The sequence below is a fragment of the Lissotriton helveticus genome, chromosome 3_1 (assembly GCF_964261635.1).
Source record: "Lissotriton helveticus chromosome 3_1, aLisHel1.1, whole genome shotgun sequence".
Lineage (NCBI taxonomy): Eukaryota > Metazoa > Chordata > Amphibia > Caudata > Salamandridae > Lissotriton > Lissotriton helveticus.
The window spans coordinates 461,725,267-461,746,008 of NC_136061.1; the positions used below are offsets into that span (position 1 = coordinate 461,725,267).

Consider the following 20,742-nt stretch of genomic DNA (forward strand, 5'->3'; position numbering starts at 1 on the left):
CTGCCTTGTGGCCGACCACGATGACAAGTCGTGCCCCGACTGCCGGGCCTTGACCTCGAAGGCTAGACGGGAGCGGTCCCGTAAGCTGCTCGAGCTCTGGCAGTCGGCTCCGTGCCGCTCGAGGTTCCGGTCGAGGAGGACGTCGAGGGACCTGTCGCAATCCCGCAGTCATCGCCACTCGACGAGACACCACCAAGTCCTCCGGTAAGTCGAGGCATTCGAAAAAGAAGTCGAAGAGGCGTCATCGCTCTTTCGACTACCCCGGATGCACGCGCGACGTGGCCGGGGGTTCGGACGACACCGCCAGCGCGGCTCCGGCGGAGCCGCAGGCGCCGCATCCAGCTCCATACCGCCGGTCCCTGGGCTGCACGTGACGACATAGGAGATAAGTGCTTTCCTCACGGCCATGAGGTCGCTCTACCCTCTGTCGGAACCTGCCGAGGCGCCTAAGGGCCCTGCGGGTCCGACTGGGACCCCTAGCGGGCCGGCGGCTCTGGCCCCGGCACCGTCATGTGCTTCGTCCCCGGCGCCGTCGTCGACTCCGATCACAACGCTGCCGGGCCGTGCAGGATCCAGGACTGGATCCGGGTCATCGCCAGTCGACCTCAAGACTCCTCCGCTGGCGCCGACCCCGAGGGGGTCGCTCCCGCTGCCGTCTTCGGACGACGTCGACCCCAGTTTCAGTCCGGCGTCAATGGGTGAGGCCTTCACCTACGACCCGGCTCCATCATTTTTGCCTGTTTATCAGGAGATGGATGACAAACAGGGCTGGGAGGGGTCTGAGGACCCTCTGGCACAGCAGTGCCAGTTGAGCCAGGACTGGGCAGAAGAGCTGGGGGAGGCCAGTGGTCTGGACACTTCGCCCGACACTGAATTCGTCTCTCCTCCCTCCGTGGCTTCAGAGGAGGGGGCTGCTTACAGCGTGGTGTTGAACCGGGTGGGCAAGTCCTTGGCTCTTGAGCTCCCTGTCGCGGCCGTGAGGACTAACCTCCTCACTGAGGTGCTCAAACTGCAGGCAAGCTCCTCGGAGCCTCTACTGCCGTTCTGTTGGGCACCTGGTCCAAGCCCTCCACAGGCCTCCCTGTGGATCGGAACGTGGCCCGACGCCACTGCCCAGCTCAGGGCAACCCCTGCTTTCTGTCCGTTGACCCCACCCCCGAGAGCCTGGTCATCCAGGCCTCTACTTCCGACCGCATTCCCGACCGCTCCTCCGGATCGGGAATCCAAAAGGTATAATCAGTTTGAGAAGAAACTGTTCTCCTCCCTGAGTTTGGGGCTGCGGTCTGTCAACACTGCCTGCCTTTTAGGCCGTTACACCCACTTCTCTGTGGGATACGGTTGCAGAAGTGCTGCCACAGTGCCCGGAGGATGCCCGGACACGACTCGCCCAAGCCCTGGCGGAAAGGCGGGATGCAGCAAGCTACTCGATCCAGTGTGGACTTGACACCACGGACTCGCTGGGTAGAGCGAACGCAACGACAGTGGCGGTTCGCCGCCACGCCTGGCTGAGGTCCGCCAACTTTTCGGGGGATGTCCAGGCCACGCTCATGGACATGCCCTTCGATGGCCGTTGCCTCTTTGGCGACAAAGCGGATGGTGCGCTGAAGCGTTTTAAGGATTCCAGGGCTACGGCCAAGTCCTTGGGCCTACGCCAACGCCAGCAAACTTACGCTTTTCAATCCTTTCGTGGCCTAGGAAGGGGCGCACCCACACATCCAGCAAGCCACAGGCCACAGACCCAGTCTCAGTGCGGTCGCGGACATGGTTACCGCCGTGGCGGTTCCGGGGGACATCTGCAAGATCAGTCTTCACCCGCAGCGTCTGCCTTTAAGCCTTCCTAGTCCGGCATTTCAGGCCCATTCGACACCAGTGGGGGGCAGGGTTCGCCATCACCTCCTCCACTGGCGTACCATCACGTCGGTACCACCGCATTTCAGGGTATCACTTCCAACTTCTGCAGGAGGAAGTTACGCCCTCTTGGCCAAGGGGGTTATCAAGCGCGTTCCTGGGTCAGAAGTAGGACGTGGTTGCTATTCCCACTACTTTCTGGTCCCCAAGAAAAGCAAAGGAGGCCTACGCCCTATCTTGGACCTACGGAGCGTCAACTGCTTCCTCCGGAAGGTTCTAGATGCTGACTTTGGCTCAGGTCCTAGCTGCCCTGGACCCAGGAGACTGGATGGTAGCGTTGGACTTGCAGGACACATATTTCCACATCCCCGTCCTGCCGGCCCACCTGCGGTTCACGGTAGGCCTCGTGCACTTTCAGTTTACCGTGCTCCCCTTCTGCCTTACCAGCGCCCCTCGGGTGTTCACGAAAGTGATGGCAGTGGTCGCTGCTCATCTGCGCAGATCAGGGGTTTCAGTCTTCCCCTATCTCGACGATTGGTTGTTGAAGGCGGGCTCGCCCCAAACAGTCGTCACCCACCTATAGACTATGGCCGACCTCCTGCACTCGCTGGGGTTCATCAACGTGCCGAAGTCACATCTGTGCCCCTCTCAGAAGCTCCTTTTCATCGGAGCGGTTCAGTTTTGGGTTTATCCCATCGAACACCGGGTTCGGGATATTCAGGCTCTGATTCTGATCTTTCAGCCTTGGTCAGGTTGACGCTGCGGCTCTTGGGGCTGATGGCCCCCTGCATCCTTCTGGTGCATCACGCCAGGTGGCGGATGCGGGCTCTGCAGTGGGACCTCAAGTTTCAGTGGGCATAGCATCAGGGCAACATGTCCGACCACGTCCTGATCTCGGAGGGCACTGCGAGTCAGTTGCAATGGTGGCTCACAAACCGCGATTGGGTCAGCGGCAGATCTCTCTCCCTACCTCAACCGGAGCACATAGTGGTGACAGATGCGTCCCTCCTGGGATGGGGGGCCCACATGGGAGAGAGGGAGATCAGAGGCCTCTGGTCTCCGGCAGAGTCCCGGCTCCATATCAACCTTCTGGAGCTGCAGATGATCTGACTTGCACTGAAAGCATTCCTTCCCTCTGTCCAGGGAAGTTTAGTGCAGGTGTTCACAGACAACACCACCGCCATGTGGTACTGCAACAAACAGGGCGGGGTGGGGTCGTGGACCCTTTGCATTGCACCTCTGGACATGGCTGGAATACCAGGGCGTCACCCTGGTGGTTCAACACCTGGCAGGTTCCCTGAACGCCAGGGCAGACAAACTCAGCCGCCGGTGCATGATGGAACACGAATGGCGTCTGAACTCGGACGTGGCGCAAGGTCTCTTTCAGCGGTGGGGAGAACCTTGGTTAGATCTGTTCGCCACAGAAGAGAACGCACAATCTCATCAGTTCTGCGCGTTGGAATTTCCAAGGCGGCACTCGCTCGGCAACGCTTTTCGTCGCGAGTGGAGCTGCGGTCTGTTGTACGCCTTTCCCACTTCTGCCCAGAGTGCTGAAGAAGATCAGGCAAGACCGGGCCCGAGTCATCCTTGTGGCTCCGGACTGGGCACGAAGGTATTGGTATCCCGAGCTACTCAGCATCTCAGTTGATCCCCTGATTCGTCTGCCTCTTCAGGAGGACCTTCTGTTGCAGCAGCAGGGGACGGTCCTCCACCCGAACCTGTCCAGTCTCCACCTACATGCGTCGAGATTGAGCGGCGGCAGTTGATGAAATTTGACTTGCCTCCTGAAGTCTGTGATGTGATTCTGGCAGCCAGGCGTCCCTCCACAAAAACGGTATATGCCCGCATGTGGAACAAATTTGTGGCATCTGTGGATCCACTCTCTGCCCCCCTTTCAGGGGTTCTCCTCTTCCTCCTTTCTCTTGCCCAGCAGGGCTCTGCTCTGGGCACTATCAAGGGCTACCTCTCGGCCATTTCAGCCTTCTTAAGGCTTCCTGATCAGCCTTCTTTTCAAGTCCCCTGTTCTAAATAGATTCTTGAAAGGCATCACTCACATGTTTCCTCCTGTTCCTTTCGTGATGCCTCAGTGGGACTTGAGTCTTGTTCTGACGTACCTGATGTGCGCTCCCTTTGAGCCACTTCATAACTGTCCTCTTCGTCTTCTAACTCTTAAAACTTCATTCCTGGTTGCCATCACCTCTGCCAGAAGATTGAGTGAGCTCCAGGCTCTATCTTCTAAACCTCCTTTCCTCTCTGTCCATCCGGACAGTGTTGTTCTGAGGACTCGTCCTTCTTACCTGCTCAAGGTAGTCAAGGCCTTTCACATCGGGCAGTCCATCACATTGCCCACCTTCTTTCCACCTCCGCATTCCTCGAAAGAGGAAAAGAGGCTCCACCGTCTAGACACAAAACGTGCGCTTTCCTTCTATCTAGATCGCACACGCCAGTTCTGAGTGGACGACCAGCTCTTTGTTGGTTACGTGGGCGTTAAGAAGGGGCGGGCGGTACACAAGCGGACCATCTCTCTGTGGGTTGTCTTGTGCTACTCCTTGGCGAAAAAGGAGCCTCCTTTTGGGCTGCGCGCCCATTCTACTCGGGCCACGGCAGCTACAACTGCCCTGGGTCGGGGAGTCCCCTTGCAGGACATCTGTCAAGCAGCTACTGGTGTGATCTTGGTTTGCAGACCCACCACCGGGGTTGGTATTGCTGGGGTATCTATTCTAAGGTAAGGGATCTAACACTAATGTGTTTGTTTCAGATGCAAAGTTACTTACCTTAATTTCATGGCACCAGTGTCGGTTTCTATCATGGCTCTGCGTTACTGGGGCTGAAAGCTATGCACAGAACTGACGTCAGCGCGCGAGGGCGGTGTCTAAGTACTCCAACAACGTCATTCGACGATCACCACGACGGACGCGGAGCCGCAGTCGACGCCTACTGACGTGCAGGGGTACTGCTGACGAATATTCTAAGGTAAGGAATCTAACACTAACCAATGTTTCTACAGATATATCGTTACCGAAGGTAAGTAACTTGTGCGTATTTTTTGTATGCTCAGGGATCCTGCACATGGGCAGGGATTATTCATAGATTATGACTTTGATGAGTATACCCCTGGAAGAGAACTAGGAATACAGGTAAGTAACTAATTCTTCCTTCATGACCCACCCTTCCTCCCTGTTCTGCGAGGGCCCTATTGGTCTTCTGCACTCGCCTGTCTACGGGTGTTTGTCCTTTACGAGTGCCTTTTCTTACTCTCTCCTTCAGGGGAGGCTCGCCTTGTCGTCGCTCCATTCTTGGCTTTTATAGGCATTACTGCGCCCCTGCACCCTGGTCTCCAGTATGGGGGTCGCTCGTGTTCTGATTCCCTTTATTGCTTGCACTTCTAACTCTTGACAGCCCTTGGGGTTGAGATACTTTGGGTGGGTCTCGACCCTTACCTTTTTGGGAGGCTTCTCCCTGCTGGTGTTGTCGGAGGTTGAATGGTCCATTGCTCTCCGTCCTGTCCTTGGTGCCCCCCTTTCAGTTCCGAGTGGTGGGTGCAGTCTTCTTAGTCTGCTGTGTATTGTTTACATGCTTTTGCCCCGGGGAGGCTGTTGTATTTGTTTGCAGGATTGCTTTACAGTAGTGGTGCCCTGTTCTTTCATTCAAAATCTTGGTGCCTCAGTGCCTGGCTCTATTCTGGATGGTGCTGTGCCTCACCATTTGTTTCCTTCCCTTCTGTTAGCGGGGTTTTTCGCACACTGTTCCAGTATTCTCACAGTTTTGTTGGTGATGGCTCCGCGTTGTGGCGCTGAAAAGTTCTCAGGAGAAAACTGACGTAGGCGCGCCGGGGTGGGACTTCTGTATCCTTGCTGACTTCATGAGCCCGAACGACGTCAGGGTGGAGTTACGTGGTGCCGGCGCGCAGGGATGCTGTGGCAAAAAGTTTTCCAGAACCAGTCTTACGCCCGGGGATGATTTTACGTTAAGGAATCTCCGGCTAGAATTGTTTCTACCAGATACATTGTTACCAAAGGTAAGTAACTCGTACGTTTGCAGCAAATTTGGGCCCTGCTTCAGTTCATCAGTTACAGCAAAAGACAGCAATCTCGTTTGCTTAAATTCATGTGATCGGCTCCATGGCTGCATAAATAGCACTAAATCGAGTCTCATTTCCATTGTCAAGGACTTGGCCTCAGAGAATGTCGCCATATGGCGCAGACTCCCTTTCATTTCAGCCTATATTGTAATATAAAATACCCTTGGACCGAAAAGCATGCAGGCTGTAAACTCAGTCTTTCTCCTGAGCACCAGGAGTCCACATGCAACTTCTGTGTGCCTTCCTGTGCAAAAATACACTGAAGGAAGGACTCATTTGAAGATGCAATATAGACCACAGCCTGATACTCAGGATCTCTTCATGGGCATGGTCCCTTTGATGTCGTTAAAGATATTTTGGGCCCCTCTGCCGCATCAGTGACTGAACTAACGTCCAGCCCCGAGATGGTGTATTTCATAAGCCTACGATAAAGAGTAAGTACATGTTTCGGAGCTGGCACCAGCAGAAACACAAACAAAGAAGACGTCAACGTCCATGAGTACTGACCCCAGCCATGTGGTTAAGGCACACCCTCAGAAAGGACCCTATGCCTGGAAAGAACACTGCTCCTGGGGGAGTTGGGAGTTGTCCACTGCTGCCCTCGGGCCCTGGTCTGGGCCAAGTAAAGCTTTGGAGATGAGACACCATCTATGCTATTCTTCTACGCCTTCACTGCTGAAGAACACCAGGCCTCTGGCTTAAAACCCGAAACCACGGAAGCCAAAATTGAGGGTTAACAACCCATTGGCACCATTCTCCAAGGTTCCCATCATGCAGAGATTGGTGAAGGAGCTTGGCACGTTTCACCTTGAGACAGACAAGATTTCTGCAAAGCTTCTGTAGCCAATGCCGGTTTCCACTCTGCTTTGCATCCCAAAGAAGAGAAGGCTCACTTTCGAGGAAGAACATGAGTATGAAGCGCCTGGGTACCCTGAGCAAGTAGTAACACCTCCACCAGCTCCACCTACGCCTACCACACCAAAGCAAGAACTGCCCCTTTCACCACTAACACCTACAGTCACCAAGGAAATTGCACTACTGCCTCCCCACTCCACCTCTGCCAGAGTTCCCAGAAGGGTCATTTCACTCCTCCTCCGGTCCATGCATTTCATTCATGGTTGGTACTCATATGGGGGGCCCTCAGGTGCAAGGTGGGGGGATGCCGCACGAGAAGACTACAATGTTGACCCCACTTGAGTATCATTACAAAGAGCCATACCCAATGAAACCATCGCCACCAGCTGAAACTACAGCATACAATTCTGTCATACAATGCACATAGTTGAAGACGAGGGCAACTTCTTTGTAGAAACCCTCTCTAAAACAGAACATGTAGAGTTCAGCTCTTACTTATGCTGAAGGGTATGTTGAAGTCCAGCCATGATAATTATAAAGACCTAGTCAGGGCCAGGGGTATAGAGAAAAAGTGCAAAGTTGCTCCTGAGTACCCCATTTACATCGGGGTGTAGGCTCTCCCAGACTCTCTAATGGTCCACACTGCCAGAAAGAGAGCATCAGCACACACCACAGGGGACGTCACCACCCCAGATTGAAGGAGTAAGCAAATGGATTCTGCAGTGAAGCAGGTTGGCACATTGCAAACTGTGTGGCTTTCCTGTCATGTTACAACATATTTTATTAGACAAAGCTGGAGACACACTCTGCAGCATCTTCCTGATGCCTATAGGAAAAGGTGTGAGGAGTTGGTTGCGGAGGGGTAAGTAATTGTGAACGCAAATGTACCCGGTACCCAAGATGCTGCAGATATTACCTTACACAATGTCAACACCAGTTTCTTTCCGCGCAGGCATGCTTGGCTTCGCGTATCAAGTTTCAAAGCAGAGGTTCATCAACACCTCCTCAGCATTCTATTGAATGGGAAAAAACTTTTTGGTACACAGGCGGAAGGAATGTTGGGAATAAAGTAAGAAAGGTACTAATATTGCCTGGTCTATGGGCGCTCTGGGATCAAGGTAAACATTTCGAGGGGCAGCAAAAATCACCCAAGGCACAGGCATACCAGCAGCCTTTCATGGTCTCCAGAATAACCAGGGTTATTCAAGGAGCAGCTGCAGACGCAGCATTATTAGGGTTAGGAGAAAAGGTGGCTCAGGGAAGGAAACCTTCAGCCCCAAGCACTGGCTCACCTAAGGCTCCTTCCAATCACAAATCACACTGTTGGGGAGGATAAGGAATCACTTCAGACCAATGGGTGCTCACAGCAGTTGAGCAAGGCTAATTCCTCGAATTTCTCACCATCCCACACAACATACCACCACACCAAGTATTCAATTTGTAGCACGTCATTTTTTACAAGAGGAAGTCCAAGCTTTCCTTAAAAAGGTCATCAAACAGCCAGTGCCCCTACAACATCAAGGTAAGTGTCTGTACTCAACACACTTTCTTACCCCAGATAAGATGAAACCCTACCGCCCATCCTGGACCTCCGGTTTCTCAACCAATTCATCGAGTTGGATCAGTTTCACATGGCAGCCTTGCACAATGTTCCCCCATTGCTTCAACAAGAAGACTTTAATGGGGTTAAAACTCAAGGATGCCTACTGGCAGATTCCCATCCATCTTGCCTGTTAGACCTGGCACCTTGGTGTGGGCCTCCCTTCCATTTGTTGCTGTTGCCTCTGTGTTTTTGCTGGTGTTAGATGCTTTGGGCACTGTTTCACTCTGTCCAGTGCCACAGTGCAAGTGCTCCCTATTGTAACTCTTTGTAACTGAAGGATTAATGTAAACACAGTTTTGATACTACGTATCATGTACATGATCTCTCCTACAGGGAAGGATTATTTATTAAATTTTCCACCAGCCAACATTGGGGATCCAAGTTCCTGGTAGGATTATTTTGATTTGATATTGCCTTGCTTCACTTTTCATAAAATATTGTTTTCACTGACATTGCAGTTGTTATTTAGATCACGGTCCTGGAGAAAGCTGGACAAAATCTATCCGCACAGCTGAAACATGTCGACCACTCTGCACTGCGCCCTCACATAGTCATATTCTCACACTATGTGGCGTCATTTTAATCTTAACACTGTAACAGTGCCCATGAAACATATTTTCTATTACAGTAGTTATTTTTATACCTTTCACTCACTTTTCACATAACACTGCACACCATCACCACCTAACTGAAATACACTGTGGCTAGAGGTCTACCCTGGAATCCATCTCTGCACCATCACTTGATTGGTTGGGTGAGACCTGGATTTACCATCCGTATCCCACGTGACGATATTCCGCCACAATGGTGGTCTGATGGGAGTTTTTCAGCCACATGTAATTTCTGGGTGTTTCATGATTCCTTCTAGCTCTTAGTTTCAGTACAGCACACATCCTATTTGACTTTATATCTCTTGCATATTTTTTCTTGTCATAAATTGGGTTATGAGATATTGAGGTCATTAAACCAACCCACATAGACTCCCCTACTTCTTCTTTTATCTCACTTATAGGAGTACACCAGTAGCCAATTGTGGAGGTACCAAAGTACTTACCATGGCAAGCACTGTCACTGGGGTTCTGTTTAGCAGGATCCCAGTCAAACTAGTCAAAAATATTCTGATACCAGCAAAAAGTGTGGGTAACCATGAAAGCAGATCCTACTTTCCTACACTGCATAATTATAAATATATATATAAGTATATATATATATATATATATATATGTATATGTGTGTGTGTATATATATATATATATCATCCCAAGAGTTCAACACCAAAGGGCGCCCAAAATTTCAGGAACCGCTGCAGTACAGAACACGAGACCCAGGATCAGGTGAGATTCTTTATTGCACCTTCGTCAGCATAACGTTTCGGCCTGCACAGAGGCCTTGGTCACATGACGCCAGGAGAGCGTGAACCGAATTTAAAGTGCAAGTGCTCAACATTTAAAGCATGTGATTGGACACAAACTGGTATTACAGTAAACCATAGAAAAAAGACTAGACACAAACTCTCTCTCAAGATAATCCCAGACAGAATACAACCTCATAAGTTAAAGTGACATGTGCATCGTCCATTAAAACTCAACAGGTCTCATATCGTATGTACATTTTAAGACATGAAACAATGAGTATTAAAACATAATCTCTGAATAATGTTTACAGAAGAAAATGCTGAATCGATAAACGGATAATCCCATTTGCAATAGATGACAACTAAATTTGTCACAGAATATTTCACCCCTACCTAACCATGATTGGTAGGTTTAAAAAAAAAAATATATATATATATACCTTGTTAAGAACTACGTACATGTTTAGTTCATACTTATATAGAACAAAAACAACTTGTAAACATCCAAGCCTAACACTAGATGGCGTACTTATGCACAGCATGTGAATCTACAGCACTACATGCCAAGAACAGATGCTTACAGGGTAAGTTACATTATCCTATGTGAGCATTCTGTTTGAGTTCCCTTACATATATATATGAATGTATGATAATTGTTAGGAAAAGAGGAAACAGGGTCTTGTTAGCATTTTTAGTGTTGCAGACTTCAGAAAGTGCATTTTTGATGCATACTGATCCCATTTTAGGAGTAAGAAAGGATTTGCCGACTGACTTTAAAAAATGAGTCATTAAAACTGCAATAATCTTGGCTGGAGTCAATAGAGGTAATTTTTTTTTAAAACATGACAGATCTATCAAAGGTTTTATTAAGCAGAGAATGGTATAACGGAAACAGTTAGTTGTAGATTCCTTACCTTAGAATTACCACCAGGCATCAGACTGGATCCGGAAAGTTTTTCATCAGCAGTACCCCTGCGCGTCGGAAAGTGGCGTCGGTCGACTGCACATTTGTCAGCGTCGTGGTCGACGAGATGACATTGCAGTAGCTACATAGACGCCACCCTCACGCGCTGACATCAGTTCTTTCTCTTTCTGCGCCAGCAAGCGCAGATCTGTAGAGAGCGGTGCCTCCATTCACTTTTGACTTACTTTTTTCTCGACATTTGTCAAATTCGTTTTTTTAGTCCATCGACTCCTGGTGAACGAGGGATGCCCAGATTTAAGGCCTGCGGTTCCTGTACCCGATTGATGCCGGTGATGTACCCGCACCGCGTGTGCCTCTACTGCCTGGAGCGCAACCACGACCCCAAGTCGTGCTCCAACTGCCAGATCATGGCTCCGACGTCTTTGCGGGAGTGGTCCTGAAAGCTACTTGAGGCCCGGCAGTCGGCTCCGCAACGCTCGAGTTTGCGGAGGAGGTCGAGGGACCGGTCACAGAGCCAACACCATTCTTCATCTAAGTCTTCGCACTCAGGGTCAGGTAAGTCGAAGCACGAGAAGAAGTCAAAGAAGCATCGTCGCTCTTCGACTTCTCCCCATCGGTCGGCCACGCGACGAGGGATGCAGGTGATGCCCCTCCCGCGGCTCCGCGTGTGGAGCCTGCTGTGTTGACTTCGGGTTTCCCTCCCTTTCCGGGACCCGGTGCGATCCCTGCCCAGCTTCGGAGTTTCTATGAAGCGATACACACCATCTATGGGCAGTCCGAGTCCGCTGGCATGCCTTCGGGGCGCGCGGACTCGGCTGGGGACCCTGGGTCTTCGGCGCCGGCGGCTTCAGCCTCTGCGCCACATGGTCCCCTTGGATCCAAGCATGGATCCGGATCGGCGCCGATTCCACCGGCACAACGTCCTCCACCGGTGTCTGCTGTGTCCCCAGTAGACATCGACCCCGGCCTCCACCTCGAGGTAGACATGGAGTCGGACCAGCGTCGGCCGACACCGGATCCGACACCGATGGGTACTTTTGTGCCCCTGTTCTACCCTGGCTCCTTGAGACCAGATTAAAAAAAAATTATTTTTTCTTTTTTACGAAGTTTTATACAGCGCGAACTTGACCCGGTATCGGGTATCAGAGCGCTTCACATAGCATCAGTTGCATTACATGAGGATAAGTTCATTTTTGTTAGGCACAGAGAGATTAAGTGATTTGCCCAGAACCACAGGATGTTCAGCGCCATTGACGAGACTGGAACCCGGTACCCCTGATTCAAAGTCGACCTCCGTAGCCGTTAGGCCAACTCCTCTCCCCAATTGGATTGGCAGCCAGAGGAGGGGTGGACTGGGAGGGGTCTGGGGATCCTTTAACCAACCAGTTGACTTATGAGCAGGGCTGGAGAGAGGAACTTGGGGATGCCAGTGGTCTGGATACCTCACCAGACCTTGGCATGTGTTCTCCTCCTACTGTGGCTGCAGTGTAGGGAGCGTCATGCGCAGTTGTGTTGCGTAGGGCAGCCGAGGCTCTCCACCTCGAGCTACCTACAGTGGCAGTCAGGAGTAACCTCCTAACAGAGGTCCTTCAACCGGCAGCGAGCGCTTCGGAGCCCCTGCTGCTGTTTCATCAAGCCCTCATGGACATCCTTTTGGGCACCTGGTCCAGGCCCAACACAGGGGATCGTGTGGTCAGGGTGATTGCCCAACGCCCCTGCCCGTGCGACCCCACCTTCCTCTCCCAACACCTCACCCTTCAGAGCTTGGTGGTCCAAGCCTCTACTTCCAAAGGCGCATTCTCTAACGCACTACCTGATAGGGAATCCAAAAAGCTGGACCACCTTGGGAAGAAAATGTTTTCTTCCGCCAGCTTGGGACTGCGGTCGGTAAACACTGCAAGTCTGTTGAGCCATTACACCCACTCACTGTGGGATATTGTAGCTCAGGTGCTGCCCAAGTGCCCGGAGGAGGCCCGGGCCGTGCTCTCCTGTGCAGCTGCCGAGGGGAGAAATGCTGTGAAGTTTATAATCCACTGTGGGCTGGACACAGCCAACGCACTGGGCAGGGCGATTTCCACGTCAGTAGCCCTTCGACGCTACGCCTGATCCAATCCACGCTTATGGACATGCTGTGAGAAGTTGGCCTGGTATATTATGTTCACTATTCTAGTGATCACCTTGCACCGGTCCAAACAACCCTTATGGTGATGGTTGTAAGTTAACCTTATAGACCAGCTATCCTAGTGGTAGCGTGGACAGAACAGTCTTAGGCTAAAAGACTCTTGAGGGCATGTAAAGCCAGCTGTTTTACCATATGTAACCCCTTGAATATCAAAAGAAAGGACACCACACAGGATATATATTAAATATATATGTATTTATTTACTAACCCACTCCTCTGAACTCTTTATGAGACCTGAGGCAAAAGCACATAACAAGTTACTTAATCAGAATACGTTAAGTTGCACAATTTACGGTTAGGCCCCAGGGGCAAAGCAAACCATATACTAAGTAAGTGGTATAAGTACCACGTCACGAGAAAAGGAAAGGCCTAGGGCCTAGAGAATCGCTGGGGCTACCCTATCTGAACCTTAGGTTAGGAGTAGGAGGCCCACAGGTGGCGCGTACAGTGTCTTTACACACACACGCGAGAGTCAATGTTAAGTCAATGGGAACGCAAAAGTTAGATAAAGAAGGATTTAGGACACTTCCGGTTTAGCTAGAAGCAAACAACTAAAAACCTAGACACTTGGATAGTCAATACCCTTGGGAGCACCGAAGTACTTGCGTTACCTCACCCACGGACGGCGGGTGCATAGGTGTGAAGATGTGTCGGGTTTCGCCGTTAAAGTCTATGGAGCCTGTGAAGAAAGATGCTGGAGGCGACCAGGAGGAAGATGTCCGGGTGGATCCAAGGGTGGATCGAGGATGAAGAGGACCTGAAAGTAAAGGGTGCAGAGTCTGGGTCACTAGCCAGTGACCGAGTGGAACCAGGAAGGAACCAGACGACGTGGAGGAGCACTCAGGTGCTGTCGTGAAGCTTGTCTCTTCAGCCACGCGAACCAGGAGGCGTCGAGGACGACCAGATGCTGGAGAGGAGCTGTCCCACGAAGGTTCTCGCAGATGGAGGGGTCGACTGCCGGATTGGAGTCAATAAGCCTTGGCAAAGGCAACCCACGCAGGATTCAAAGAAGGCTTCTGATGTAGACCAGCAAGGTCTGAGGTGCCTCACCTTTGCAGGAAGGCTAGGGCCAGTCTGGAGCAACCAGACCAGCGAGTTGATTCAAAAGGATTGTCGTCACAGAGGCTACTAGCCAACGGGCCAGCAACCGGACAACGCGTCGAGCAGAACACAAGCAGAAGGGCCCCACGCAGAACTCGTGGAGTGTGGAGGGCTGTTCTTCGGTGCAGATGGAGCTCGGATTCGGGGCTTCTCAATCCCCAATGCACAGCTGCGAGGATACCTCAGGAGCTGCACGGTTAGCAAGTCGTGGACTTTTCTAGATGTCCGGTCCCACGTGTCTCGTCGCCTCCACTGATCTCAGCTATGCTGCAGACGTGAAGAGAGGGTCAGAGAGGTCTGGAAGTCTGGGTCTTGTCAGGCCCTGTGCTCGGGTCCCGGCGGGAGCGTCGACAAAGCAAGCCGTTGTGTTGCTGGATGGTGCCTGGTTGCACAGGGTGGTCACTCCTTGGCCACAAGGGAGATTCTTCAGTCTTCAGCTTCAGCAGAATGTCGAAGGTCCAGAGTTTCGTTTCAAGTTTCAGTTCAGGATCAAATCTAAAGTCCTGGGACTCGGCTCCTACCTTTATACAACTAAAAGGGGCTGGATTACTTTCTAGGTCTATGGGTGGGACCAGGAAGGGGGGTGGTTACACCCCCTTTCCTTTGTCCAGTTTCGTGCCAGAGCTGGGGCTGGAGTGCCCCAGCAACCGGTTTGAACTGGGGTATGCATGAAGCACCTAGTGTACCTCAGGCAGTGTCTCAATCTATTCAGCCCTCCCTGTCCCAATACACAAAGTCCTGTCTGGGGTGGTGCTCGCACCTCCCCAGGTAGGAAACCTATTGTCTCCCTGACTGGAAGGACTCCCAGTAGCAGGAGGTCAGACTTGTGACTGTGCCAGCAGCATCCATTTTGTGATGCTGGGGCTCTGGTTAACTTTAACCGGGTTAGTCAGCAACAACATGTCTTCTCCCTCTAGAAGGGTGGAATGCTACCCCCGTCGCCAGAATTGGCGAGGGGGTATTATTCCAAAGCGTATGACACCTTACACGACATGTTAAAATAAAGCCAAACCAAAGTTAGCATTCAACCGCGAGGATTATAATGCACTTAAGAGTATATGGTAGGGCGATATCATAGAACAGCTATCAGGACATGGTTCCGAAAGCTGCAGACAGGCTCAGCTCATGCTAGAGCACCATCTCACACATAACCAAGCACTCTGCCTTCAGGATTGTTAAGGCCTGCCATAGGAGTGACTTATAGGTTACTGTGTGTCTATATATAAGGGTAGATATAGGAATACTATACCTAAGCACGGGGTGATTACACGACCTTGCCCCAGCTGAGTGATCAGCCAGTTGTGTCAGTTTGAGTGGCCAGCCAGGGGTGGCATAATACATGCTGCAGCCCCTGGTAGGCCTTGGGTGTACCTATGCCCTGTGTACCTATGGTACACTATACAGGGACTCACAAAGGTGACCCAATATCCAATTTGGTATGTACCTACAGTACATAGTCCATTTTACAGAGAGAGCAGATAGCCTGGGGTCCTGAATAGCAGGATCCCAGGCCAACTAAGTCGAAAACCAGCTAAACACTAGGCAAAAAGTTGGAGGTAACCATAGTCCGGTATCCACCTTCCTACACATGCCCTTTGATGGCTGTCACCTTTTCGGCGACAAGGCAGACAACGCGCTGGAGCGCTTTGACTCTCAGGCTACGGCCAGGTCCTTGGGCCTCTCCACCACCCGCCCTGCGCAGTCTGCCTTTCGCCCCATTCGTGCCCCGCCACTTCCCACCCAGGACCACAGGCCGACGCAAGATGTTAAACCTCTGCGTGGCCAGGGACGTGGGAACCAGCGCCGTGGTTCTGGGGGCAAAGCAGGCGGGCCAGTCCACCACAGCCCCCACTGCAGCAGCCTCCAAACCCTTCTAGTCTGACCTCTCATTGCCACCAAAAGCCAGTTGGCGGCAGGATTCGCCATCACCTGCCCCAATGGCACACCATTACGTTGGGCTGGTGGGTTTCGCAAATAGTCTGAAGGCGCTACTCCCTCCCCTTCGAGACTACCCCTCCATCCGTGCCACCTCAGTACCATCGCATGTCGGAGGATTGTCTGGCCCTTCTCCAACAGGAAGGTTCGGCACTCTTGGCCAAGGGAGCCATCAAGCACGCTCCTGCTCCAGAAGTAGGCCATGGTTGCTATTCCCACTACTTTCTGGTGCCCAAGAAGGACAAAGGCCTGTGTCCTATCTTGGATCTCAGGAAGGTCAACCACTTCCTCCGGGAGGAGAAGTTCAAAATGTCTGCCCTGAAGACTGGATGGTAGCGTTGGACTTGCAGGACGCGTACTTTCACATCCTTGTCCTGCCGGCCCACTAGCGTTACCTGCGGTACATGGTAGGCTACGAGCACTTTCGGTTTACCGTGCTACCCTTTGGCCTTATCACCGCCCTTCGGGTGTTCACGAAAGTGATGGCGGTGGTTGCAGCTCATCTGCGCAGATCAGGGGTTCCAGTCTTCCCCAATCTCGACAACTGGCTGTTGAAGGCAGGCTCGCCCCAGTCTGTCGTATCCCACCTCCAGACTACGGCTGACCTCCTGCATTCGCTGAGGTTTTTCATCAACGTGCCAAAGTCACACCTGACCCCCTCTCAGGATGTCCTCTTCATCGGAGCGGTTCTGGACACGACGCAGTTTTGAGTTTATCCTCCCGCACAGCGAGCCAGGGATATTCGGGCTATGATTCTGATCTATCAGCCTGTATCCCGGGTTTCGGTCAGGATGACCCTCAGACTGCTGGGTCTGACGGCCTCCTGCATCCTGCTGGTGGACCTTGCCAGATGACATATGCGGACTCTGCAGTGGGACCTGAGGTTCCAGTGGGCACAACATCAGGGGAATCTGTCCGATTGTGTCTAGATCTCGGAGGGCACTGCACACCAATTGCAGTGGTGGCTTACAAACCAGGATTGGATCGACTGCAGGTCCCTCTCCCTTCCTCAACCAGAGGTCACAGTGGTGACCGATGCATCACTTATCGGATGGGGCGGCCACATGGGGGAGGCAGAGATCAGAGGCCTCTGGTCTCCAGCGGAGTCAGGGCTCCACATCAACCTTCTGGAGCTTTGGGCGATTCGTGTTGCACTCAAGGCATTCCTTCCCTCTGTCCGGGGAAGAGTAGTGCACTGACAATACCACTGCCAAGTGGTACTGCAACAAACAAGGCGGGGTGGGGTCGTGGACATTCTGTCAGGAGGCCCTCCGCCTCTGGACATGGCTGGAACATTGGGCATATCCCTGGTGGTTCAACACCTGGAAGGTTCTCTGAACGCCAGGGCGCACAAACTCAGCCACAGGTGCATGATGGATCAAGAATGGCGTCTTCTCTCGGAGGTGGTGCAAGGTCTCTTTCAGCAGTGAGGAGAGCCTTGGTTAAATCTAGTCGCCACTGTCAGCAGTTCTGCGCGTTGGAATTCCCAAGGCAGCACTCACTAGCCAACACTTTTCATCGCGAGTGGAGTTGCGATCTTCCATACACCTTTCTACCTATACCACTTCTGGCAAGAGTGCTGAAGAAGATCAAGTGCGACCGGGCCCAAGTCATTCTTGTGGTTCCGGATTAAGCACGAAGAGTCTCGTATCCTGAGCTGCTCAACATGGCCATGGATCCCCTGATCCGACTGCCTCTACGGGAGGATTTTCTGTCGCAGCTGTGGCAGTTGACGTCGTTTGACCTCTCTCCCAAAGTTTGTGATGTTATCTTGGCAGCCAGGCGTCCCTCCACTAAGACGGTATATGCCTGCAGATGGAATACATTTGTGGCATGGTGCACAGCAAAGGCTGTGGATTCCCTTTTCGCCCCTCTTTCTGATGTTCTCTTGTTCCTCCTTTCTTTGGCCATGCAGGACTCTGCTCTGGGCACTCTAAAAGGCTACCTTTCGGCCATTTCGGCCTTCCTTAGGCTTCCTTATCAGCCTTCTCTTTTCAAGTCCCCTGTTGTAAATAGATTCCTAAAGGGCATTACTCATCTTTTTCCTCCTGTTCCCTTCGTAATGCCTCAGTGGGACCTGAACTTGGTTCTTACTTATCTCATGTGCGCTCCCTCTGAGCCACTACAGAACTGTCCTCTCAGACTTCTCACTTTGAAAACTGCCTTTCTGGTGGCCATCACCTCTGTGCCGGAGGGTTAGGGAGCTGCAAGCTCTTTCTTCCAAGCCTCCCTTTTCTGGCTGTCTATCCGGAAAAGGTTGTACTGTGAACTAGACCTTCCTTCCTGTCTTCCCAAGGTGGTTACTTCTTTCCAAATTTGGCCAAACCATCCCTTTGCCCACCTTCTTTCCGCCTCCGCATCCTTCAAAAGAGGAAGAGAGGCTCCACCGTCTGGATCCAAAACATGCACTTTCTTTCTACTTGGATCGCACAAAACAATTACTGGCGGATGACCAGCTCGTTGTCGGTTACGTGGGTGCTTAGAAAGGCGGGGCTGTGCACAAACGGACCTTCCCTAGGTAGGTCGTTCTGTGCATCAAAGCTTTCTATTCTTTGGCAATGAAGGACCCTCCAGTGGGCCTGCGCGCCCATTCCACCAGGGCGACAGCAGCCATCAATGCTTTGGGATGGAGAGTCCCCCTTAATAACATCTGTCAGGTAGCTACGTGGGCATCATTGCACACATTCACTAAACACTACTGCCTTGACAGCCAAGTCCGGAGAGACAGCTTCTTTGTCCGTTCCCTATGCCAGGATTTTCTGGTGTGATCTTAGTTTGCAGACCCACATCCGGGGTTGGTATTGCTAGTGTATCTATTCTAAGGTAAGGAATCTATAACTAACCGTTTCTTGAAGATGAACAACTTACTTACCTTCGGTAATAATATATCTGTAGGAAACACAAGTTAGTTATAGATTCCTTACCTCCCCACCCATCCTCCCCGTTCTTCAAACTGACTTCTAGGGTTAAGGACATCCTTTCAGGGCCCTAGTTTTGTGCGGCAGTGGTCAGTGTCTTGCATTGCTCTGCGCTTCTGGTATGGAAACTGACGTCAGCACGCGAGGGCGGCGTCTATGTAGCTACCGCGACATCATCCCGGCGAACGCCATGCCAACAGCGAACGCGGAGTCGACCAACGCCACCTTCCGATGCGCACGGCTACTGCTGACGAAAAACTTTCTGGATCCAGTCTGACACCTGGGGGTAAGGAATCTATAACTAACCTACAGTACTTACAGATATATTGTTACCGAAGGTAAGTAACTTGTTCTTTAGAAGTCCAGGGAGACTTGTCCCAATGACAGAGTAGCATAAGTGGCATACAAGTGGATATATATATAATTCTCTTAAGGGATTTGAAAATTAAATTAGCAGATATTGACATCCAAGATGATGATCTGATCATTTACTGCCAATGTATCTTGATGTCATTTTAACAACACAGTAAAACATTTCTAATATTAAAACTTAATTTTGGCAGGTTTTTGACCTAAAGGGCTCACTAAGGAATCGAAATGTTAAGACTGAAACAGGGAAGGAGAGCTGCGATGTGGTGCTGCTAGATGAGAACCTACTCAAGATGGTGCGAGACAATCCCTTATATATCCGATCCCACTGCAAGGCTGTCTTGAGGGCTTCCATCCACAGTGATTCACACTTTCTTTCCAGCCACCTCATTATTGACTATTCTCTGCTTGTGGGCCGTGATGACACCAGTGACGAGCTGGTGGTTGGTATTATTGGTATGTAACAGTGTTATCACAGTTGCTTTTTTTCTGGGTGTTTTTGTGAATCTATTGCATATTTGACACCATGATAATAATGTTTCTGATGGCTACTTTTAACAGCAGAGTTTTCACCTATTGAATTCCAACCAGCACCATACTGGATCTGGAGCTTTTCACAGCATTTACTCCACCGCACTTATAGGTGGCGCTATCAGACTCACACAGCCTCCAAAAGGGATGGCAAGGAGTTTTTAAATGCAGATCCAAAGCTCCACTCCTAACTTTGTCAGTGTTTCACCGACCCCCAAATTAGCTTTTCCACAGACAAAGTGCTATGGAAAATGTCCCTCAGAAGATCAAACATTTCAAACAATGAGCTACCTGCAACAAATGCTCCCTGATAAATACAAAAGCAATCCGGGATCAGTAGACAAAACTGTATGTCGTCAAGCACAAGAATCTGGGCAAGTTGCGCTTCAAACAACAGACTGCTCCCACTCCCGGTCACGATACTCTGCTAAGTTGAAGATTAAGTTGAGAGAGATGTCTTGCAATTCATACAAGAAGTTCAAGTGGAACTCATCTACACACTATCAATCTTGTTCCAGGGAGACGTTGAGCAGGCAGTGTAGGAGAGTGGGGTCTGCAATCCTATGGTCACCCCAGATTTTTGCTTTTGCTTCCCTGGTTTACGACTTTCCCTGGCTGTGGGCCTGCTAATCCGACCCACAGCCTAGCTGTTCTCTCTCTAAATTGACAACCATGTACTTTAGGTGCATTTACCAATTGGTACTGGGCCACCTTATCAGTCCCTGTACAGTGTACCTTAGGTACCCAGGACATAGGTGTACCCAGGGCCTACCAGGGGCTGAAGCATGTACTATGCCACCCCTGGCTGGCCATCTAAAACTGACACAACTGGCTGCACGACTGCTGGGGCAAGGTGGTGTAATCACCCTTTGCTGTAGATATAGTATACCTATATCTAACCCTAAAATGGACACATATCCTCCTATCAGTCACTCCTATGGCAGGCCTTAACAATCCTGAAGGCAGAGTGCTTGGAATTATGTGAGATGGTGCTCTGGCATGAGCTGAGTCCGTCTGCAGCTTGCGGAACCAAGTCTTAA

General features: G+C 51.2%; 1 protein-coding gene across 5 annotated transcripts in view; it reads left to right on the forward strand.

Moving 5' to 3' along the window:
- Positions 1-20,742, forward strand: part of PIKFYVE (phosphoinositide kinase, FYVE-type zinc finger containing) — a 2,266,845-nt gene that overhangs the window by 2,112,646 nt on the left and 133,457 nt on the right. For all 5 annotated transcript variants that reach the window (XM_078680343.1, XM_078680347.1, XM_078680342.1 and 2 more), the window contains one exon: positions 19,366-19,627. In XM_078680343.1, the coding sequence (XP_078536469.1) occupies positions 19,366-19,627 (262 nt within the window). The remainder of the gene's footprint in view (positions 1-19,365; positions 19,628-20,742) is intronic.